The 17,992-nt window shown below is 41.9% G+C and overlaps 1 protein-coding gene across 3 annotated transcripts in view; it reads left to right on the top strand.

Moving 5' to 3' along the window:
• The window catches only part of FKBP15 (FK506 binding protein 15), a 52,718-nt gene that overhangs the window by 9,838 nt on the left and 24,888 nt on the right, over window positions 1-17,992 (top strand). Inside the window, exons 2-11 of one of the 3 annotated variants that reach the window (XM_019510400.1) lie at window positions 2,644-2,762; window positions 5,150-5,237; window positions 5,518-5,587; window positions 7,250-7,324; window positions 8,601-8,699; window positions 8,805-8,954; window positions 9,474-9,542; window positions 10,974-11,117; window positions 11,948-12,090; window positions 13,374-13,422. In XM_019510400.1, the coding sequence (XP_019365945.1) occupies window positions 2,644-2,762; window positions 5,150-5,237; window positions 5,518-5,587; window positions 7,250-7,324; window positions 8,601-8,699; window positions 8,805-8,954; window positions 9,474-9,542; window positions 10,974-11,117; window positions 11,948-12,090; window positions 13,374-13,422 (1,006 nt within the window). Of the gene's footprint in view, window positions 1-2,643; window positions 2,763-5,146; window positions 5,238-5,517; window positions 5,588-7,249; window positions 7,325-8,600; window positions 8,700-8,804; window positions 8,955-9,473; window positions 9,543-10,973; window positions 11,118-11,947; window positions 12,091-13,373; window positions 13,423-17,992 lie in introns of those variants that run through there. The other 2 variants (XM_019510399.1, XM_019510401.1) reach the window with 2 other exon arrangements.

Below are 17,992 nucleotides of genomic sequence, written 5' to 3' on the forward strand. Positions count from 1 at the left end.
TGGCTTGTTCCGGTGCCCTCAGGAAGGTTTCTTTAAAATACAACCAGCTCTGCTGGACTCCTCTCCCTCTCAGACTGGCCTCCTAGGGGATCCTGCCCATCAGTTCCCCAGGGGACTCAGGCTGCTTCTCTAAAGTCTAGGGCAGTGTTTCCCAAGCTTTTCCAGCCCAAGGCACACTTACGTTAATAAAAAATTTCCACTGCACACCTGTTAAGGCATTCCCCATCCTTATACCTATTGTAGCTCATTGCCATGGCAAAATTCTGCGGCATACCTGTTCATTTCTGATGGCACACTGGGTGGGAAGCACTGGTCTAGGGCTCCTAGTCTGCTGCTCTCCTTTCTTCCTTTTGTCAGGATTCTGACTACAACCATCGTGTGGTAACTGCTGCCCAACTTGCCATTCATTTCCATATCCCCCACCAATTCTTTCCTGTTTGTGAGCAGTAGGTCAGAGGATTCAAGAACGAATCATTTGCATTTGCTTTTACAGTGAACTGATTGAGCTCACTATGCAGTGATTTTCATTTGAAGTAAGTAATAAAGTAAGGAAGTCCAGTGAACTCTCTCTAAAATACAGGGTAAAATAAACAGATACTGCCTAAACTAAGTCTTAATCAAATTAGGAATAACTAAAATTGAATCCTGAGGCACAGTGGTTTCCAAAACTTCATCACAACTCCAGTTTTATATTGCTGGATAATGTTTTTCTTTTTTGCTATCTGGTTTTCTCTGACGCTAAAAGTTATAAGTGTTATAAATTTAATGTTTTTCTAGACTGTTCTTCTAAACATATATATTTTCTATGTTTCTTTTCTTAGTGTATCTTAAGAAGATATTAAATCATCATGACTAACTTTTGTGTTTATATTCTATTGCTTGAAAAGTGTTAATGAAAACACTATGTGCTTTAAGTAAAATATATGCCCCTAGTTGCAGGTGTTGATTTTAAAAACCTCAGGCTCCTTTAAAAAATGTTGACAAACCAAGGTGTCTTTGAGAGATGTTAACTCTTTTTTGTTTTTTTTTTGTTTTAAACCCAGATAGCAGTAGTCTGTTATTAATAGAGAAACAGAAGTAAAGCTGACAGATGTAGTTATATCATGAACTGTAAAAATTAAAGATGTAGCAGGAGAGAGATGAAAAGTTATTGGATCCGTGCTTTTCTAGTCTGAATACGGGAGATGGTATGGGGTAGTAGCCATCAAGAAAACTTCTAAACTGTTTTAAGTGTGTCTTTACACAACTTTCAATGTACTTTTTTCAACTAGATCATGTTGTACAGTATGTGGTTAACTGACTGGAAGTAGGTCTCATCTGAATAAGTTGCCTACAAAGACTTAAAACAGCTAGATATTGGAATAACAGTCATCTGTCTTGCAATAATAATGTGCTGTTACAGGCTTCTGGATGTTAATAGCAACTAGCCACACAATGATATCATACTAATATTTACTCACTTTCAGTTCATCTATCAGCCCTGTCTCTTCCAAAAGCCAGTCATTTATAGATTTTTTTTGGTTAGTCAGACCGTTCTTGAGTTTACCAAAAATTCTTGTGTGCAAGTGTTACTTCCTCTTGCTCTCATGGCCATACAGCCAGTTGAAAGCTGCCAAAGAACTAGAAGTGGTCCACCCTACTGAATCTGGTTTTAAGTTCCTCTTATTTGTATATTCAGTGTCCTTTTCATAATACAAGATGGAATTAGAACTAGTGTTTGGTTTAGTAACAGATTTCTTCATTTAAAAACTTTTATATTAACTACCAAAATATCATTGTTTTTAAACACGGTGGTTCTGTTTAGCTATTTGTTAGTATAGAGCAGGGGTAGCCAACCTGCTGCTCCAGAGCCACGTGTGGCTCTTCAGAAGTTAATATGCAGCTGCTTGAATCTTTGCACAAGCACACGGTGACCAGCTTCTTAAGCTGGTATAGAGCAAGTTGACTTTTTTTTTTCTTTTCCTTTATTGTTGCACTTTCCTCCTGTTTGTTTCAGTTGCTTGATCTGCTGTTGCTGAAGTGATTACATAAGCTTGAAGAATTTAAAACAATACAATTGCTGATTATATGGCCTGCACAAATCTACACATGGGGCACATACGTTTGGCCCATCAAATTAAATTCCATTCTCCGATCAGAGATCTTCCATTTTTGCAGGTTAAGGGCAGAATGGATCTTTTTGGTATTCACAAGGGAGCGTTTAGCAAAACTTATAGAAATTAGGGAAGTAGCTTTTTTTTCCTTGAAGTAACAGCTTTTGCTTTTTCAACTAATGATTGAATAGCTTTGTTTTAGTACAAGTAATTGGGTGCACTGTCTTAAAGTTGTCATTCTTTTTCATTTCTTTCAATCTTAAGTGTTCCCTGTAACAGCTTTTGAGGCTGAAATGACTAATGGATGTACTATATAAATCTCCACTACAAACAGCTAAAATTATTTAATTGTGCAAATACAACATCAGCTCAAGGAATGACTAACCACTTGGTTTTGAAAAGGCAGCTTAATTTCAGTCCACTTGAGTGTCTCCAAAATAACAACTAAGATTTCATAATTTAGTAAAGTTAACAGCTTTTCCTTTTCCCTAGGAAACCAGGAGGGATCTGTGTCAAGTAACAAAGTGAATGTTCCTTTTTCTCTTAACAGTGCCAGATTGGCTTCTCTCTTTGGACTGGATCAGAATGTATCAAGCCATGGTAATGAATTCTTCCAATATACTGCACCAAAACAACCTAAAAAAGGTCAAGCAGCAGCAGCAACGCCTGGTGAGTACAAGTAATTGAGTGCAAGCATGGAGAGCAGACTCTCTAGGTATGTATGTTGCTGATTAAATAGAGAACCAAGGCAAAGTCTAACTAACTCAATAGCATACTGTTCTAATGAGTAATGTACATCCTTAGACACTGCCTTCTGTGTCCTGAAATGCCTTGGAATTTGCCACAGACTTTACTTTTTGCAATGGAATTGTGCCCAGTAGTTTCTGCTCTTATCAGAACCTCCTCAGCCTCATGGTGATGTATTCAATTCATGTTTAAAGCTAATGTGATTAAAAAGAAGTAATATCTTGGCAATTGCAGGTTGGTGAACTATCTTGTATGTCTCATTGACAATTTAAGAGTTACCAGCCCATCTTTAGGCTTCAGTGTCAATACTAAGTTTTTCACTGCTGAGCAGCTTAGGAGAAATGCCTAGCTAAAGTTTGTGTCATGAGATGCCCTCCTACCTCTTATGATTTCTTATGTACTCACTGACAACATTTCAGCCCCTTTTCCTGATAGCATGTGCATATCAGAATGGTCAGCATCTGAATTGGCTTCATATTGGTGTTGTCCTACTGCCGCAGAATAGGGGTATAATTGGGCACAGGAAAACTATCTGGTTCAAGATGGCCAAAATATTTATACGAGTAGCTCCTTACAACCCTTGTGAAGTCAAGTAACTTATAACTGTTCAGCTTGCTATAGGGAAATTGTTTTTTCTCAGACTGAAATAGAAACCGTGGATAACATCACTTACATTAGTATACGTACATAGGCTAGCAGCCTGCTGAGTAAGAGCACAAGATATCTGGGTTTCACAAAGGCTTCAAAGAACCTGGTTACTAAAGATACACTTCTTCGTTTGCTGAACTTCAGTGCTTGATTTTGTCTTTGTGTTTTTGTCCAGGCAGGGCATTAGAACAAATTCTGGTCTTTGAGATGTATAAACTGGCCCTAGTGTTATTTGAACTCCTGCCTAGTCATAAGAACTGATTAGCTGAACAGTGTAGAGTACCAGAGCAATGTGTTCAAATCAACTGGATGTTCTACCCACCAAAAAGGCAGGTTCTAACTTCCCCCAGCCCAGAGTATCTGACCTGCTCCTGAAGTTAATATTTTTGCTTGTCTCACGGTTATTTACTATTGCTCAAATACTTGTCTACCAAGTCCCTTAAAATAACAAAACAAAAACAACAAAACCTGTTGTACTATGAGCTATTCCTAGCTTCCGTAACTCAAACATTATTCCTCCTACACCATGTTACAACTGCTAATGCTTGAATATGGTAAATTTATACCGAAAATGTGTATTGTAAAATGTTAATGGTAAAAAGTTTTCAAAATATACAGTACATTTTGTAGCATGCAGTGGAGGACAGAATGTGAAGCAAAACAGCATTCCATAAGTGTTGAGTGTAATGCAAGAAACTTGGATTACTACTGTTTAGAACAGTTGTCATTCTTGTGATCAGAAGGATTTGCAGGCCCATCAGGATCCTGGTAGGACTGCATGTTTTCTTTATGATAAAAGCATAACGTTGCGCACACTTTCATCTAAAGGGTACACAAGTATTGCCCTTCCCTTATAAGAAGTAGTAGTGAAGTACAGAGGCTGTTGGCCACAGTCAGACATCATACTGGTGTCACGTTTGGAATAGAATAAGCTTTTTGAGTCGCATTCTCCCCATTGTCTTCCCCTTTCTCCAACCACAGGAAGTACTAGGGGTGGCAAGATAGGGGAAGTTGAATTTACTTAAAAGTACATAACATGATATAAAAGTAGTAAAATCTAGCTAAAATGGATAAGAGCAACCAAGGAAATGCTCAGAAGAGATCCTTGCTCAGACACAAGATGATCTGAGAATTGGACTTCACCCATAATTTTCTTTGATTTTATTTGAAAAATATAGACCATTAATGTTGTTCAATGACCTTTCTTAGCTAATCATCTACCCAAGGAAATGATGCCAGCTTTTTGCAGTAGCACAAAGATCCTGATGGTTGCAGTTCCTGTTTACCTTCCTACCACTAGAGACTTACTGCTCAGACAGATCTGCAGCATTTGTTCTAGTGTTAGTAAGAGTGCACTTTGTCAGAGAATAGCTCACTCTGACTGTTGTTCCTCTCCTGAATTTGGCTTTGTCCATTGGTAGGAATGATTTGGGAAGATACTGAAAGGTACTACTTGTTCTACGTGAATTCAAAAATAGATTTATTACTATCATCTGGATACATCTCCAAGTCAACTTCTTGCTCTTAACTTGGTGACCAGTGTAGATAAATCAGTTCAGTCTTAAATTTGTAATAACACTGCTGTATTAGGAAACACATTAACTGAATCTAGTGGAGGGAAGTCGACAGCTGCTGCTGTTTTTCGTTTTTTTCCTTAGCAGGTCAGCCGGCCCAAAAGACACCTGCAGCTGCAGCTACTTTGGGAGCCCCATCCGTATTCATTGCTACTGCAGTTCATGCCTATCGATAGTAAGTATACAGCAGGCTTTCTACACTATCCCTTCACTACCAGAGGCCTGGAATCCAATGTTAGGATTGGATCACAGAGGGAAAATGTTATGGGCAATGGAAAGAGGTTCTCATTCCTGTAGGTAGTTGTCCATGTCTTACAAATGCTACATGTTAGAAAACCTTTGTTTAGCTCAGGAGACTATGAGAAGTAGAACTGTGGATATTCAACAGAAAACTTATAAATATTGGGAAATCTGAAAAGGGAACACACTTGCAGCTAACTCACTTTGCTTTCTAGCATGAATGGGCAGTATATGAAGCAAGGCAAGTATGGAGCAGCTGTGGTGGGGAACCATGTCACCAAAGAGGTGAGAGAAATTGAATTTATTTTTAGCATGCACAAAGAGGAACACAACTCCTGCAGCATTGCATTTCATATACCATGCTTCCATCTTCTCACTTTTTGATGTCAGCATTCTTAGTTCTGCCTCTTATTGGCGGTTTTTTATGCTGGTAGACTGCTTGCAGTTCAGATACTGAACCAGCAACAGTTTTTATACTACAGTTCTCTTCCGCAAGTCAGCTGGAAGGACAACTTCCCACTCAAAATTGAAATGCATTAGAGAAGAGACAGTGTCTAACCATCGTGTCTGAGAGAAACTAGTTCAATAGGTTGCAAATGCGTATCTGTAAATTGGATCTCAAACATAGTCACAGTGGGGGAAATGTACATACCTCATAGTTGAATTCAAATTATAAAACAGGATGTGATACACTGTACTTCACGACTGTCAGTTTTTGGACCTGCTATTAACTCTATTCTCCCTCTATGAAAAGAATAGCACAGTGGACTATTTAGCAGGGTGCTTTGTTTAAAAAAGAAAATAAAATAACCTGGTCTGCCCCTTACTCTGCATCCCTCTTTTTCCTATTGTCTCCATAGATTGTTTGTTTTATGGGAGTGCTTTTTACAGTAAACTGCCTTCAAGGCTTTTGGCCCTCTTTTTCTTTTTTTACTGGAAAAAGATCTTGGGAGCAGCAGGAACAGAGTCTGCCAGTAAGATGCAAAGTAATAATGCAGTCTTTTAGTGTGTGCCTTTAGTGTGTTAGTATACTTTAGTGTGTGCTTAGCAGTGCATGCAAGTGTGCATCTATGTCCTTAACAGACATATTAGCATTACAGGTTAAGGTTTAACTGACTGCTCTCTAATAACCTAGTCATCTCTGTTTAACCATAGAAAATTAGGGTTGGAAGGGACCTCAGGAGGTCATCTAGTCCAACCCCCTGTTCAAAGCAGGACCATCCCCACCTATATTATCCTAGCAAAGGCTTTGTCTGCCTGGGTCTTAAAAACCTCCAAGAATGGAGATTACACAACCTCTCTGGGTCACCTGTCCCAGTGCTTTACTACTCTCCTGATGATCTTGCTAGTTATTCACTGTACTTTACTGTAGATGTGGAAAAGAAGTGAGAACATGTTTTATGTTGAACAAAAAACTTAGGAAACTAAAGTTAGAGTTTAATGTGTTGTTACGGCTACATAATTAAGCTGTCTTACCTAAAGCTTAAGTTGAGCACCTAGTCTACCTTTTCTTATTACATACATGTATTATGGCAGTTTTTTATGGTTATTACATTGCACAGTAGTGGGAAGAGAGGCTGTGAGCCAAGTTCACTGTTTTCTCCTAAACAAAGTGAGATCTGTCCATGCTTAAACATTAAAGGACTGTGGATTTTTTGCCCAAGTAGCCTGTATATGGATAAGAGTTTAAATTAATTTGTCCATTCTTTTTAAGGTGTGATATGAATCACATAGATCAAGTACAGTGCAGACTATTTACACTTCAGCTGTTAAACTTCATTGCTAAATTTAAGTATTTATTGGTATATTGATCAAACCAGTTCTGGCCTTAAGGTCACTGATGGCACACAGCAGAATTTGTCAGGTTTGGAGTTTTTGCTAATTGTGTTTTGTTTTATTGTTTTTTCCTCATTCCCTCCTCCCTTTCTCCTCACTTGTGGAATCCAGTACAGAATCCTCCTTTACATAAGTCAGCAGCAACAGATTACAGCTGCCAGGATCCATTCAGGGTTTGTACTCACGGTAAGACAGTTGGGTAATCTGTTTGCATAGTCACGCACGCTTGTCTTCACTTAAGCATCCAGCACTCTAGCTAACTGTGTGCGGTACAGTTTTAGGATACTCTCATCTATAATGTTGTCTTTAGCATGAACTCATGTGGTGCTCATGACCAGACACCTTTGATTTATACATATCATATAAAGTGCTGTATAAACTATTCCTTCTTTTCCTATCGCATAAATAACACAGCACACTTATTATATCTACCTCTTGCACAGTACTTTTTAATCTATAGATCTCAAAGCACTTTATGGTGGAGGTAAGTATCATTTCCTCTGTATTACAGGTATGATAGTGTTTTGCTTTAATATTCTTGCAGTGGGCATGACCAAACCCAAAATTCAGCCTTCTAATGTTTTTTACGCTAAAGGACTATGGGAATGAAGGAAACAAAGATTGGAGAGAGTGCTAGCAAATGCTTCAGTTCTACGAAATATCTGACACTGACAGAAAAATGCAATAAAAAGTATAACTAGATTTTTGCAAGCGTTGAAATGTAATCTTTCTGAAAACAACATTCCAGCTCTCCTCCAGTTTCAGAGAATACTAGAATCCTGAAATGCTGTTTTATTTGTCAGTATTAAGCTCCAGGAAAGAAATCAAACTGATTCCACACTTTGATCTCCTTAAAAATACTCCCCCTTGTCTTTATCTCCCCAGTCCATCATTTTCAGTATTTTTTTTTGTAGAGCAATTTTTAGATCTTGGATAGTATAACTTTGTTTATAAACAAAAGCCTAGAGCAATATGTTTGCTGAAATATTTCACCAAAATCAAAAGAGACTGATCCTGTTTGGTAGTCATCTTAATGATTGTGGCCTAAAACTTAGATTCCTAAAGGTAGGCTTCTATATTAATGGCTTCATACCCAAATAAAAATGGAATACATTTTTAAAAGTACAGACCATCAGTGCTGTTGACTGTGGAAGACAAGTATATTCACTCCTGAAAATCGGTTTGTCTACATCCAAATGCTCAAGTGCAGATTTTAGAACTAACTTTGTGTCCCTCCCCTCTTTAACTCCAAGTTCTAAGAAGTATTTTGTAAATATTTAACAAATATTAGAATCTATTTTTATCTGTGTGTTGGAATAAAAGATAATTTACAGTTAGTTATTAAGCAGTAAAACTTCTCTGCTTCTAACACATTTCACTGAACTCCAAGAATTTCAGTTTTACAAATGTTAAATGGAGCAAATTTGCACTGTTGATTCAGGACCGGTTTTCTTTGTTGTAGATTCAGCCCAACAACTACAGCACATTTTATGATGATCAGAGACAAAACTGGTCAATCATGTTTGAGTCAGAAAAGGCAGCCATGGACTTCAGCAAGCAGGTAAGCTTAGGCCAACAAGCTGCACACTGGCACAATCTCTTAGTTTAATCAGAGGCATGGTTGGCCTGCTGACTACATATGCTAATGATTGTGCTTCCTTTGCAGGTGTGCATAGCCAAATGCAACAGCAGCCCATCGTTGGATTCAGTACTGTCCCAAGATCTTGTCATTGGAGAGGGGCAAGGAGTGGAAGGAGGGGATGCTTTAGAAATTGCCTATACTGGTTGGCTGTTCCAGAACAATGGCCTTGGGCAGGTAAAGGGGATTATATTATGTCCTAGTACTTGCTGAACATATGGTAACATTTTCAAATCCTTCACTGAAAGAGACTTGTGTTTGACATTAAAAGTGTTCTTTTAGTTGCTTGTTTTACCTTATGCCTTCCCTAAAAAAGGGCAATAGTACTTTCCTTTGATTATTAGATATTCAACTGGTGAGGATAGAAACTGGTGTAATAGCTGTGCAGGAGGAAGATCAAGAAGCTTGTGATTGACTCTTATGGGTATCATCCAACAAAGACATCAAAACAAACAAGAGTGAATGTAGCAGTGGTCATGCTAGCTTTGCAAACCAGCTGCTGAGGCATTTGGGTATAACTCTGTTGTGAGTGGATTTCTTCATGCATTTGGGAATGTTTCAAAATGTTACCCTTGTATCACAATTTTGGGCTTCTGGCTAATAAGAAATTAGGAAACTACTATGGATGAGTACTTTACTCCTTCAAATACCTGGGGAATTCTAATTGTTTTATTCTTCATACCTTCAATTCCACAGGTGTTTGACTCAAATGTCAACAAGGATAAGCTGTTACGTCTGAAGTTGGGATCAGGAAAAGTGATCAAGGTATAACATCTGGCATTTTATTTTTATTTTCTACTAAAGTCTCTAATCTTGAAAAGCTTTCAGCTGTTTTGCTTGCATTCACATAAATCGCAACTGTTTCAGTTGTCTTGTTAATTGGATGGGAAGGACATTGTCATAGGTGACGCTAGCTAAAAAGGGGTTTTAATTGCTTTTTGCTTGTTTTGCACATTATCAAAGACGAGGGGTGGGCAAAATACAGACCATTGGCCAGACCTGGCCCATGGAGGGACTTTGAATGGCCCACAACAGGTCTCTCGGTCCTGCTTGGCCCAAGTGTCTTCTGGCCCATGGGGTGTTCTGCTGCCCACGGGCATGTGGTGGGGCTGGGGCAGCTCCGCAGCTAGACTCCACTTCAAGGCAGCCCAAGCAGCGGTTCTTTTCGGCTACCACCACCGCCAGCCCCAGCCCCATGGAGACTGGGTGGGACCTGCACACACAGTCCTAGCCCAGCCCACCCCACACTGCACCCACTCCAGACTCGCCCCAGCTGGAGCAGACCAACTGCAGACCTGCGTGCACAGCCCCAACCCCAGCCTGCCATGAGCCTGCTCCTGACTACCTGTCCATGCTGAGCAGCAGCGACTGGGCAAAAGCTCCTGCTGAGTACGGGGGGGAAAAGTGGCCACTGCTGCTGCTTATCATGGCTGGATGATCCGGAGCAGGTGCAGGGTGGGCCAGGGTTGGGGTTGTGCACGTAGGTCCCAGCTGGTCTGGAGCTAGCCTGCTCTGGTCAGGGCAAATTCAGAGGGGGTGCCAGGGGCCAGGTCTGCATTCAGCTGCTGCTGGACGCTGCTGGCGGTGGCAGGAAGGAGCCACAGGGGGGAGGGGAGAATGCTGATTGGCCTGTGACACCTCCCCAATACGGCCTGTGTGGCCTGTAGGCCCAAATAATTGCCTGTCCTGTGACAGACTATTAATTGGCATTTAATTGGTAAGAATGATACCTTAAAGTAGGAGTTGTCAAAATATGCCCTGCAAGCTAAGTGCAGCCCAAGGATTTCTATACACAGCTCAGCATGGGACTAATGTCTTTAAAATAGCAATATGACCTATAAAGGTTCCATAAGTTAACACACACAGGGCCTATCCAAACTTGCCAGCCTCTTTCACTTTCATGTCACAGACAGCAGTGTCTGCAAAATATTCCACTACATGCATGCAGCACTGATTCCTCTAAATTAACACTGAAGCAGTTAGACGTGGTGGATTCTGCCTCTTTAAAATTTCCTTCTTTTAAATGGAGCCGTAGTGCAGCTTCACAAAGCTTTACAATAAACTTTTTAGTACAGGCTGCAGGACAGTTATAAATCCAGCCCAGAAGAATCTTTACAAAATTAAGGCCAAAGGTAGTTGTGATTAGTCTGTTTTACTTACAATTTTTTTCATCTGTTGCATTTTTGAAACTCAAAGGGTTGGGAAGAAGGAATGATGGGGATGAAGAAAGGAGGAAGGAGGTTTCTCATTATTCCTCCAGCACTGGCTTACGGATCTCAAGGAATGCCTGGTCGTGTTCCTCCAGATTCTACCCTGTTTTTTGAGGTGGAAGTTAAGCGGGTGAGTTTCTTCTTCTAAATGTTTTTATATTTTTATTTTATGAAACTGGCTGCCAAAATCTCTTGCCCTGTAAAGTGGCAACTCCTCAGTGTAATAATTAAAATGCAAAAGAACTAAATACAGGACAAATTTTAATTATTATAGCTGATCTAAGCATTCTAATATAATAAAGGGCTTAGTCCATCCATCTGTCTGTAATGCACTTGGAGCACTCTGGTTACTGAAACAACCAATCGGATAGCTCCAAGAGCGTTATATACAGGAGGCAGTGGCATGGTGGAGCACCGCCATGATGGGATGGAGTGGGGGAGTGAGGTCAGTGCCTCTGGCTCCGCCTCCCCCACCAGCCCTGTTCCCTGGAGGCGGCGTAGCACTGCCGTGATGACGGGGACAGAGCTGGTCTTGCCTTTCCACTCTTTGGAGGCAGCGGTGAGGCGGGGCATGATGGAGGGGACGGCAGGGCAAGCTGCTTCCCCCCCAGCTCCTGGGAGGTGGCTGTGGGGAGGGGATTAGGGTTAGCAAGCTCTCCCACCCCTCCGTCCCTGCCTGCCCCACGCTTCTCTCTCCTTCCCTGTCATTCTTGATGGGCAGTTCACTAGTTCAAAATAATGTTCTGCCTCCTAGATGACAGGTATTCAGGAAAACATCAGTCATAACAATCAAGATGTGAAGGAGAAGGGAAACTTCAACCCTGGTAGTTCTGTGAACTTTTTACTCTGGCCAGTGGTTTTTTTTGAAGGAACATTGGCCAGAATGGAGCAGAATCCTGAAGAGCTGTTTCAGGACCTAGAAAAGAAGGTTTGTGTAATATGTTGTCACGGTTTCCTCAGGTGAAGCTGGTAAAAGAGTCTGGCTCTGATGGGCAGAGTGTTGGTTCTAGGGATTCTCTCGCACCTTCTCCAGTGCCCAATTCGGATGGCTTTGCCTCAGACCCTGTTGGATTGCCTCCATCTACCATACCTCCAAAGCCTGGGTAAGAGAACCAGGAACAGAACGAACCCAGAGCTTGCTAGAATTTAGTGCTTGTGTACAATAGGGCTGTGCGAAACGGCTATGTTTCATTTCCATTTTGGATTCAGCCATTTCAGAAGGACAGTGATTCATTTCGGTATTTTGGATCACTGTTCCATTTCGATTCAGCTGAATCTGTCTTGGAGTTTCAGTGCTGATTCAGATCAGCTGGGGAGATTCAGACACAGCTGGGCAGCTGCAGGGTCTTCCCCAGCTCCCCTGGCTGTGCCTGCCATTCCCTGGCTGGGGGAGCCACAGGAGAAGCCCCCATGGCTGCCCTGCCTGGCCCCAGCCTCCCGGCACTTTAAAAGGAGGGCTGCGGGGCTGTGCTGGATTATTCCCGGGGGGTGCCTCTGAAACATTCCAAAACATTTCCCAAACGTTTCAGATGGTTTGGTTTTGTTTTGGAGACGTTTCAGTGTTTTCTGTTTCGTTTCGGGTTCGGTGTTTCAGGTGCTGAAACAGACCAAAACACCTCTGAAACAAAACGGCTGCCCAAGTTTTTCACAGCCCTAGTAGACAGTATCATTAGGATTTGTTTTTTCTTGTTTATAAACCTACATTGGTGTTAGATACCATTACACTGAAAATCATGCGACAGATCTTCCACTGTTTTCAACCATGCATTTAAAAAATGGTGTTCAATAATCTTTTATATAATGACATGTTTATGCATCGCTTGTCATGCAGACAACAGTCTGTTAAGTTCATTGTTCAAGTCGGCACTACAGAAACATTTGCTGCCCAAAATAACTCAAAGGGAATGTCTGATGTTTGGACTTCCTTTGCTTTAGAATTATCCAGTCTATTAAACTAGAATATGGGACATATAGTGTTCAGTTAGTGGGACAGAAATTGAATATCTGGTTCTCTTACAAAATAAAATGCTGGAACTAAAATAATGTTATTAGCAAGTTGCATTCCCATGTTATTAGAAATACTTATTTTGGTACAATGAGCTGTTCAGTGTGAAACTGGTTCATTTTTTCATTTAAGTAAACCAGAGTTTGGTATTTGGTATTCTGCAGTTGAACAGCCATTGAATTTGTCGCAAAATGGTGCTCCAGAACCTAGGCTTTCCATTTCTAACTCATGCTAGCGAAGAGTCTTTTAAACATGAATGAAATGATGCATCTCGTGCTGAGTAAATTAATTTTAGTTGGTGGTGCTGTTATTTGACAAAAAGGATTATTGAGAAATGCAGAGTAGTCTTTAACATCAACATATCCTTGTTTCACCTTTCAGCGAGCCAGCTGTTCGTGCCAAGTCCAACTCTATCAGCGAACAGTTAGCAGTAAGTGTTGCTTTAGCTAACCTGAAATCTGCGTGGGGAAAATGAAATACCTAATTCATGCCCAAAATGAGATACTGCTTTAAAAGCCTTTCTGAAATGCATGCAAGTAAAATGTAAGAAATATTAGCAAGAACAAATGCCTACGAGCTTGCTGAGGACCACTAATGGTTGTAATGGGGTTTGGTGGGTTCTGTGGAAATGTGAAATCTTAATCTTTGTCTTGGAGTTAAGACTGAACCTTTTCCTTAGCCATAGGGTGCTTTACATCTGAAAACTCCCTTGCTCCATTAATGAGTACTGGCGTAGCTGTAGCTTAAAATGATCAGCTTTAAAAATTGGATAAAGTGTGTGTGGTTTGTGTATTTTTTTTCCTTTTTCATACCAAAGCACTAACTTCGTGCAAACCTAAAACAACTCTGACCTGTATTAATGGGCTTTGTCATGAATGACCAGTACAAAGAAACTCTAACAATAGCTTTTTTTAACTTGTCTATGATCTCTTTATCTGGCAGATATTTTTAAATGTTGTATCTAACGCTGTATTAGTGGTTGGAAGAATCTTAAAGAGCTCCCTTCATAGAAAAAAAAATAATTTAACCATGTTAAGTGGCCTAAATGTTGCAGCATCTAAAATTTAAAAAAAAATAAAAATCACCCGAGATTGTCTTTCCATACATTGAATTAAGGGCTCCATAACTGCTGGAGTTAAAGTGGGGTTTCTGCCTCGAACCTAACTTGATGATCCTGTACAGGCATTTTAGACATTTAAGAGTCTGTTCTCTCTTCCCTCTGGGTTGGGGACTTCGGCCTTAGAGTCCAGATTCTTTTTTAACAATGTTTGCTTTTTAAAAGCAAAGTATATCTATTATATTACAGATATCAGGAGAAATGTAACTTGCTTCTCACATATGATACTTGGATACTATGGTGCTAGTCAGCATTACTCTTTGATATCTGTTTTATTTTAATGGAGCCAGAAGATAGTTAGCTTCAATACTACACAAAGGTAATCTGTGTACTTAAGGATAGAAGAGGCTACAGGAAGGAAACTGGAGCGCCTTTCATCTCCTTTACGGTTATAAAGGACACCTTTAGTGTGAAGGAGGAAGTTGATTTTTAGAAGGCAATTTTTGACAGAGGATCAAACTCCTTGTTGTTTTGTACACGCATAGATTATGCATAATCATGACAATAAGGTCACAAGTGAAACGTTATTAAAGTACAGACTGAAGGACAAACTGGTCGCTTCTTCTGTTTTTAAATGCAGAGATCTTGTTTTAATAGCTGGAAAACAGTTACTGAATAAGACATGCCACAGAATTGAAGTGCTAAGTCAGAGAATTATAGAATCATAGAAAATTAGGGCTGGAAGGGACCTCAGGAGGTCATCTAGTCCAACCCTCTGCTCAAAGCGGGACCATCCCCAACTAGATTATCCCAGCCAAGGCTTTGTCTAGCCTGGGCTTAAAAACCCAGGCTTAAGAGGTCCAGAGAAGAGCCACGTGCATGATCAGAGGTCAGGAAAGCAGACCTTATGATGACAGGCTGAGAGCCATGGGGCTCTTTAGCCTGGAAAAGGGCAGGCTCAGGGGTAATGTGATGGCCACCTATAAGTTTATCAGGGGTGACCACCAGTATCTGGGGAAACGTTTGTTCACCAGAGAACCCCAAGGGATGACGAGGTTGAATGGTCATAAATTAGTACAAGACCATTTCAGGCTGGACATAAGGAAGAATTTCTTTACTGTCTGAGCCCCCAAGGTCTGGAACAGCCTGCCATCGGAGGTGGTTCAAGCACCTACATTGAACACTTTCAAGAGCAAATTGGATGCTTATCTTGCTGGGATCCTATGACCCCAGCTGATTTCGTGCCCTTTGGGTGGGGGGCTGGACTCGATGATCTTCTGATGTCCCTTCTAGCCCTAATGTCTATGAAATCTATGACACCGCCAAAGATGGAGAGTCCACAACCTCTCTGGGTATCCTGTTCCAGTGTTTTACTACCCTCCTAGTGAGAAAATTCTCCCTAATATCTAACCTAAACTTCCGTTGTTGCAACTTGAGACCATTGCTCCTTGTTCTGTCATCTGGCACCACTAAGAACAGTCTAGCTTCATCCTCTTTCAAACCCCCCTTCAGTTTAAGGCTGTTTTTAAATCCTCTCTGTCTTCTCTTCTCTAGACTAAATAAGCCCAGATCCCTCCGCCTCTCCTCCTAAGTCATGTGCCCCAGCCCCCTCACCATTTTTGTTGCCCTCCGCTGGACTCTGTCCAGTTTGTCCACATCCTTTCTATAGTGGGGGGCCCAAAACTAAACACATACTCCAGATGTGGCCTCACCAGTGCTGAACAGAGGGAAATAATCACTTCCCTTGACCTGCTGGCAGCACACCTACCAATGCAGCCCAGTATGCCACTAGCTATGGCAACAGGAGCACACTTGGCTCATATTCAGTGTATTGTCCACTGTAACCTGTGGTCCTTTTCTGCAGAGCTGCTGCCAAGTCAGTCATCTCCAAGCCTGTGCCATGCATGAGATTGTTCCATCCTAAGCCCAGGACTTTGCATTTGTCCTTGTTAAACCACACAGAATTTCTTTTGGCCCAATCCTCAATTTTTGCCTAGGTCAGTGTGAATCCTAGCCCTACCCTCCAGCATATTCACTACTCCCCCCAGCTTGGTGTCATCTGCAGACTTGCTGAGGGTGCACTCTATGCCATCTGCCAGGATGCTGATGAAAGTATTAAACAAAACTGGTCTCAGGACCAACCCTTGAGGCACTCCACTTGATACCGGCTGAGCAACTAGACATCAGGCCATTGGCTACTACCCTCTGAGCCCAATGCTCCAGCCACTTTTCTGTCCATCTTACAGTCCATTCATTTAGCCTGTAGTTCCTTAGCTTCCCTGCAAGAATGTTGTGGGAGACTGTATCCAAAAGCCTTGCTATAATCAAGGTATATCACATCTGCTGGTCTCTCCACCTCCATACCAGTCATCTCATCATAGAAGGCAATCAGGTTGGTCAGGCATGACTTGCCCTTGGTGAATCCATGCTGACTGTTCCCAATAGTAATTGCAACCTTCTCCTCCAAGTGCTTAGAAATGGATTCCTTGAGGATCTGCTCCATGATTTTTCTGGGGACTGAGGTGAGCTGACTGATCTGTAGTTTCCTGGATCTTCCTTTTTCCCTTTCTTAACTAGGGGCACTATGTTTGCCCTTCACCAGTCATCCGGAATGTCTCCTGATTACCATGAGTTTTCAAAGATGATGGCCAACGGCTCTGCAATCACATCAGTCAACTTCCTCAGCACCCTGGTGTGCATTCCATCCAGCCTCATGGACTTGTAAATGTCCAGCTTTTCTAAATAGTCCCTAACCTGTTCTTTTACCAATTCTGGCTACTCCTCTCCTTCCCAAACTCTGCTGCTAGGTTCAGTAGTCTGGGAACTGACCTTGTCTGTGAAGACCAAGTTGAAAAAGGCATTGACTACGTCAGCCTTTTTAGCATCCTGTGTCACTAGGTTGTCTCTTCCACTCAGTAAGCGACCCACACTTTCCATGATCCTCCTCTTGCTACCAACATACTTATAGAAGCCCTTCTTGTTCCCCTTTACATCCCTTGCTAGCTGCAAGTCCAATTGTGCTTTTGCCTTCCTGACTTCATACCTGCATGCCAGAGCAATACTCCTATACTCCTCCCTAGTTGTTTGTCAGAGCTTCCTTTTTGTGACTTAGTTTACTAAAAAGTTCCCTTCTAAGCCAAGTTGGTCTTCTGCCCCTCTTGTTAGTCTTCCTGCACATTGGGATGGTTTATTCCTACACACTCAGTAAGGCTGCTTTAAAGTACAGGCAGCTGTCCTGGACTCCTCTCCCCCTCAGACTGGCTTCCCATGGGATCCTGCCCATGAGTTCCCTGGGCAAGTTGAAGTTTGCTTTTTCTGAAGTCCAAGGTTCTAATTCTGCTGTTCTCCATCCTTCCTTTCCTCAGGATCTTTAACTCAATCATCTCATGGTCACTGCTGCCCTAGTTGCCATCTACTAGTACATTCCGCACCAATTCTTCCCTGTTTGTGAGCAGCAGGTCAAGAAGAACACGGCACTAGTTGGCCACTCCAGCACTTGCACCAGGAAGTTGCCCCCAATACACTCCAAAAACATCCTTGATTGCTTGCACACTGCTGTATTGCCCTCCCAGCAGACGTCAGGGCAGTGGCGATGCGTAGGGGGTTTACAGGGGTGCACGTGCACCCTCTGAGAGCACTGGTGCACCCCCTCACAGCAGTGTTCCCTGCTTAGGCAGCAAGCAGGGGAAGCAGGCAAGAGCTCTGGTGCCCCCCCTGAGAGTGGAGGCACTAGGAAAAATGCCACTGGCCCTTCCAGGTGCGTCCCTGGCCCTTCCAGGTGTGCCATTGGCATTTCTGGGCAACATTTCTTCTTAGAGCCAGCTTAGACGGAGCATTGCTTCTGGATCTGCATGCATGACTGGTCATAGGGGGAGCCCCCCCGGTTGGTGTGATCAGCCATGGGGGACCCCCCCCATTGCTGACTGGCCACTGGGGGGGGGGG

The sequence above is a fragment of the Gavialis gangeticus genome, unplaced genomic scaffold (genome assembly GCF_001723915.1).
Source record: "Gavialis gangeticus isolate Ggan-Ray unplaced genomic scaffold, GavGan_comp1, whole genome shotgun sequence".
NCBI classification, from domain to species: Eukaryota; Metazoa; Chordata; order Crocodylia; family Gavialidae; genus Gavialis; species Gavialis gangeticus.